General features: G+C 41.2%; 1 protein-coding gene across 1 annotated transcript; it reads right to left on the bottom strand.

Moving 5' to 3' along the window:
* Positions 1-520: 520 nt before the first annotated feature.
* LOC121815486 (putative nuclease HARBI1) lies at positions 521-2,196 on the bottom strand. Its single transcript, XM_042226801.1, has 4 exons — positions 1,582-2,196; positions 1,393-1,505; positions 1,196-1,307; positions 521-1,115 (listed from the first exon to the last, which is right to left on the bottom strand). Exons 1-4 carry the CDS (start codon positions 2,012-2,014, stop codon positions 733-735), a joined length of 1,041 nt encoding a protein of 346 aa, XP_042082735.1. The 5' UTR covers positions 2,015-2,196; the 3' UTR covers positions 521-732.
* Positions 2,197-6,324: the final 4,128 nt, after the last annotated feature.

The following is a 6,324-nucleotide window of genomic DNA, read 5'->3' as shown; positions in this document are numbered from 1 at the left end:
GAAAAAAAGCGGAGGCCCGAAAAACAGGTGGGGGTCCTCCACCACCACCACTCACAGAGGCTGAGCAGTTGGCCCTCAGCCAAAACAGTGGGCGCCCTGTGGCCGAAGGCATCTCTGCGGGGACATCCTCTGAGTCAATAACCCCGCAAGACACAAGTGCCTACATAGGGGGTAAATTCAAAATAATACATGATGTGCATACATCCTTTCTTCACAGTCACCTTTGCAGTGCTACTCATTCATTTGATAAACTCTTTACCATAATGGATTATTTTGTAGTGAAGTCATTTTCCTACTGATTTTGCCTTCCCTCAGTCTTGGTTGTCTTTGAGAGCATAATGACAATGAAGTGTAAGGTGATTGGTATGTTTGTTAATTGCCATTTGGTCCCTTGTAAGTTATAAGTGACCTGTATAAACCTCATATTCTATCAGTTGATGGTGGTGGTGTACTGCATCTGGTGCAGCCTCCTGTTGAGCCAGACCAACATGCAGTTGTGAGTAATACTCCACAGATTATATGAGTTTACAGTAGAACAGCAATGTTGTTTATTTCTTTACTACAGGAAAATAATGAAGAAACATTGACAGCTGTTACAGAGGAGGAAGCAACAGAGACACTTTATGAGGTTTACATCTTTTAATACTTTGTGTACAGGAAACACAGGCGACCAATAAAGCCAGTTGAACATAAAATCTGTTTATTCTTCTTTCAACATGTTGAGGTGATGGGTCAAAAGAAATGATTGTGACATATGGTGTCTCTGACTGCACTTCCATCTTGTATGTCCGTGGGAGGGTCAGGATGTTCATGGTTTGGATCACTGCTGATGTTTGGTTCAGAAGGACAGTGTTCTCCTCTAATTGTGGCAATGTTGTGAAGAATCACACATGCCACAATAATGTCACATGCCCTTTCTGGGGTGACCCTGAGTCCTTGCAGGCACTGGAACCGGGCCTTAAGCATTCCGATAGTCATTTCAATTCTGGCTCTTGTCCTGCAATTAGCCAGATTATTTCGCTGCTGTGGGCCCGGTTCAGGGTCAGGGTAAGGGGTAAGCAAATAGGGTAAACATGGATACCCCCTATCACCAAGCAAGTAGCCAGTGAACTCTCCTAAGACAGAAGGATACACTTCAGTTCAAATGTCCCTGAAGCAATTGGTCTTTATATATTTTAAAGTATTCTCAACTCACCATGTCCAAATTTTGTGCTCAGTGTACATTCACGGAATATTTGTGAGTCATGGACAGAGCCTGGCCACTTGGCTTCCACATTTGTGATAATGTTGGCAGCATCACATATGATCTTCACAGTGCAGAGAACACAAATTAGCATCCATTACTATAATGAAATAATTTGTTAGTTTGAAATGCTACAGGGAACTATGTACCTGTACATTAATGCTGTGGAAAGACTTCCTGTTCACATAGTCTCCTTCATTTACTGAAGGAGCAATGATTGGAATGTGAGTGCCATCTGTACAGCCAATCACGCCTGGGAACCCTGAAAATAAATGTAAAATTTAAGTAGTAGTTCAAGTATCACCACATCATGAATTGAGTTTTGTTCATCCTGCTACCTGCAATTTTGTGGCATCCCTCTTTGATAAATCTTGTGGGTCTGTGACCGGGGAACACCACAAACGAGTACAGGAGACGTTTCAGTGCAACTGTAACATTCCTGACTGCCCGACAGACGGTAGCCTTGGAAACGTGCTCAGCGTCACCAATATTATACAGAAAGCTCCCGTTTGCAAAAAACCGAAGTGCGATACAAATAATATGTAATGAACTGAGAGCATGTCCGCGATGTGTCACATGCGTAATATATGGCCTGAGGATGTTAGTCAAATAACTTATAGATTGTGCTGAGAAACGGTAACGTTCACACAGAAACTCATCAGGAAATGATAAAATGTCCAAACGCGATCTGATCACTCTCTCCCGGCGGAGAGCTCTGCGGAGAATTTGGGCTTCACGATCTACCGGCTCTTCACGGAAGGGACACGCCATGTCTGACACTTCCTACTGTCAGGTTTCCGACAAAGGGGCGGGGTCAGTCAGGGTTAGTTGTGGTAAACCTGCTAGGGGGCAGGTTAGCTTCACGGCGTGTGTCGTCATAGTGACTCACTCAGGCTGCAGCTGAACTCGCTTTGTGAAACCGAAAAACCAGCGTTTTCGTTAACTCAGGGTATACTTACTCAGTTTTTCCACTAAACCGGCTTCCTGAAACAGGGCCCAGCTCTTTTTAGAGATCCGGCTCTTTCGGTTCGGCTCACTAAAAAGAGCGGCTCCGAACCGGCTCTTCGGGTTGTTTTGTTGCTTTAATTAATTTATTATTAACAATAATATAAAATTATGCACAAAAGGAATTACTAACGTAAAAAAAAGTGGTTTTATTTATATATGTTTATATATAAATATATGCGGTGGCCCCTAGAGACAAAGCACGTACAAACTCCAAAACACATTTCTAGCATGAACTGAACTTCCAAAGCAGAGCTACTAGATCACTTAAATTTGTTATTAGTGGCTGTGTGCAGACAGGAATAGGACCCAAGGTGCAGACTCCGGAGACAGTCGTGAACTCAAAACAGCTTTAATGTAAAACTCAAAATATAACATAACTGATAAAAATCAAAATACTTAAACCGGAGGACTGACAGAACACACAGCTAGGTAAACGGTAGATTGCAACACAGACACAAGAAACACAGGGCTCAAATACACAGAGGGAGCAATCAGGGAATGGGTAACAGGAGGGAAACACAGCTGGGGCAAATCAGGCCTAACGAGACAAGGGGAAGCAAAACCAGACACATTAACATCAGACATGGACTTTCAAAGTAAAACAGGAAACCCATAACACAGACTGAACAAAAGACACAGACTCACATGCAGGCACTACAACAGAGGGAACAGAGACGTGGGACCAGGGGTCCGTTCTTCGTACCTCGCTAAGTAAGTTAGCTGGATTTGATTGTTGACGATTTCGCGTGATCTTGGATCGTTCGGTTCCCCGAAGCTCATCCGGGACTTGCTGTCATAGCAACAGAGCCGTAAGCGTAAACCTGCTCGGGAGCAGGTTTACTTTATGTAAACAGGATTAGATCGCGGCCACGCAGGTATGTCCGCTTCATTTATACGAAAGCAACAGCGATATTCCACCACTGTTTCACCATAAATAAATAACATCAATGTAACTAAAGATAATGCAGCACTTGATCCTTTTATTGATGTCACACAGATACATACAGGTCATTTCCTAAAAAAGGGAAATGTACTATTAACATTCTATTACATGTATGTGATTATTACAGATGTAATTCATATTTCAGAGTAGCAATTGCAAATTACTTCGTGTAATCAAGATGAGAGACCACGGCTATAAAAGCGAAGGTGGATTTGGGAAGCCTGTCGCAGCCATGTCCTGTCCGTATACGCGAGCCACCCATTGCGGAAGGTGCAAGATTGATAAGGAGAGTTTTCAGAATTCAGCGTATATTGCGGGACAGACAGGATCCTTTAGCTCAGCGCGACAGTGTGCTCATAGAGAGATATCGATTTTCCCGTGAGGGTATTATTTACTTAACCAACTTGTTGTCTTTTTTTGCTCTGCCCTTTTCTTGGTTGCTGTTATGAAACAAACAGATTATTTCAGGGTCTCTTTCCAAGAGACTAAAAGCAATATAAGTGATAAATATTACCATTCTGTAGAATATTCTTATATTTCACTTTTACTTGTTCCCATGTTCTAGTGGGTCCTGTTGTGGCTCTAATGTGAAAGAGGATATAATGTAATATAATATAATATAAATATAATATAATATAATATAATATAATATAATATAATATAATATAATATAATGTAATATAATATTGGATAATATAGTGTGATATGAAATTACTTACGAGTTTAATTTGTCAGCAACTTTCTGCCAGCCCTCTCTCCTTGCTTTTGCAGCCTTTGCAGTGTTCCCTTGCGTTTTAATTAAACTCTGAAACTCCTGAAATCCCTCAATCAAGAGTTCTTGCTCTGCTGCCGAAAAATACCGAGCGCGCTCCTTCGACATTTTCGCCGACCAATCAAAGGGTTGCCGATCAATGTTTCTACTATCGATGCGTAGCCCCTGTTAAGCCACCCAGTGATCTCACATTACTTCATCCAGCTGTACTAATCGTCAACAGCAGGTGTGTTCGGAGAACCGGAATAGCGAGCTCACGGTTAGCGCGATGATTTGGTCTTGGATGTAGTAAGCGAGGTACGAAGAACGGGCCCCATGGCAGACACAGACACTGACTGGACACGGGGATATAGCAACTAAGGATACACAGAGACGCCAACTAGACAAGGGGATACAGCTGAGAGGGGAGACAGAGCAACTAGAGAAGACAGAGACATAAACCATAAGACAGAGCTCAAAGAAACCAAAGACTGGAAATAATAAATAATAAACTCAACAACCCTGGGTCAACGACCCAGGCATCCTAACAAAATTACACAGTTGAAAGCGTGTGTGTATTGTTTGTGTATTTATACACAGGCACTCATATATATTCAAATAATTTAAAAAAAAGTTCATTTACCTGTTACTATCACACACCAAATCCGGTCGTTGGTACTTGCTGGCTTGTGTAGCCACAAGATAACAAAAGCTCAACACTGCCCCAGCATCCTGGAGCACTTCTGTTGTCTTTTGTACGTGTTTTGAGTTTTTATGTGCTTCTGAGTTTGTACGTGCTTTGTCTGTAGGGGCCACCGTAAATATACTTTTATTTATTCACTCCACATAAAATGTAATAAATAAATCATATAATACAAAAACCAACTATTCACATTTCAACTTTTAACTATTTAAATTTTCAGCTTTTTCCTTTTAAAAATTTAAAGTGAAACAACACAAAACACTGCAAACCACAACACAATTAAATATAAATTAAAATATGAAAACAAAAAGAAGATGCACATTCTCTGTCATATGGGCCTGCATGAATAAACTTTCTGAATCCTTTATCATCCGCAACTGAAAATAGTTGTGGATGATTACTATACCTTTCTAATGTGATGTTGTTGTCCCTGGCTCTCTCTCTCTCTCTCCCTCCTGCTCTGTTCCTGTGCTACTGAGTGTAACTACCGCCCCTCCCCCCTCTGCCCAGCGCAAAGCACAAGGCTCGCTGTGGAGTGAAGCGGGAAAAGTGTGAGAGAGAGAAAAAAACTCACGTGACGGCTCGCGATAAGGAGCCGGCTCGTGTCGTTCACGTCAAAGACCCGGCTCTAAGAGCCATTTCGTTCGCGAACGACCCATCACTATTGCCCGACTACTACAAATGGGCAAGCTACGTGACCGTGACTGTTCATTGTAGCAGAGTGCGATATACAATGAGCGGTGTGTATTATTGTAGGGTCTGCCTTACATTATAAAGCGCCTTGAGGCGACTGTTGTTGTGATTTGGCGCTGTGTAAATAAAATTGAATTGAATTGAGTGGTAGATACAAAGACTGTACTGCCCTATATTGTACCATAATTTTTTTTTTAATAATTGAGTCTTGAGTTGAATGTTTTTAACAGGCAAAAAATACTTCAATAAGTAAATGTTAAATTTTTTCTTTTTTCTTTTTTTGCTGAAAATTGGTCCGAACTGTGAGATTTTTGATCCGTTGCGCCACTAATTGCCACCAACTGCAAAATATTTTCATGATCATAAAATTCCTCAATTAAAACATTTGGTATGTTTTGTGTTACAATGCAGATTAATTAGATTTGTATTCTTTTTGGACCCGCTGCGTCGGGTCCATCTTCTTAGTGCTGCTTCCCCAGCAAATGATAGCGTAGAAGAGCTTCACACATGACTGTTGAAACATCAGCAGGAGTTTATTGCAGATTTATTCCTATAGAGTGTGTCTGTGTTCTTGGGGTTTAACACTCATGCTCGAGGAGACCTATAACAGCAACCAGCCAAACTGTCCAACAATGTCTGAAAAGACTTAAAAGGTAATATGTGCAGCAGCAGGGATTAAAGTAATAGATGACAATTAATTAATTAATTCTAGATTAATAGAATAATAGATTATTCATGGCTGGGGAACAAAGGACCAATGGTGTGACAGGATCTCATGAGGAGCCAAGAGGTATCATAATATCAGACGAAGCACATTTGTCATGATTAATGAATAAAGTTGCATACTGAAACGTGCTGCATTCCTCTCATTTCATGTAAACTTTGTCTTGTAGCTTTTTGGTTGCTCCTCCTATGCGTCTTGTTTTATTTTAAATCCCCCCTCCCTTAGGCATCCCCTGGAACCCATCGTTTCATGCCACAGT

Source organism: Haplochromis burtoni, unplaced genomic scaffold (assembly GCF_018398535.1).
Source record: "Haplochromis burtoni strain Fernald_Lab_line unplaced genomic scaffold, NCSU_Asbu1 Contig_228, whole genome shotgun sequence".
Lineage (NCBI taxonomy): Eukaryota > Metazoa > Chordata > Actinopteri > Cichliformes > Cichlidae > Haplochromis > Haplochromis burtoni.
The sequence above is the reverse complement of the archived record's forward strand: the minus strand, read 5'-3'. Positions and strand labels throughout refer to the sequence as shown.

Bases quoted from the DNA above. Each gene is read 5' to 3' on its own strand.
- LOC121815486 (XM_042226801.1), bottom strand. From the start codon at position 2,014: ATGGCGTGTCCCTTCCGTGAAGAGCCGGTAGATCGTGAAGCCCAAATT. The intron at 1,506-1,581 runs GTAGCAGGATGA...ATTTATTTTCAG, and splicing joins GGGATGCCACAAAATTGCAG to GGTTCCCAGGCGTGATTGGC. The intron at 1,308-1,392 runs GTACATAGTTCC...TGCACTGTGAAG, and splicing joins TCCACAGCATTAATGTACAG to ATCATATGTGATGCTGCCAA.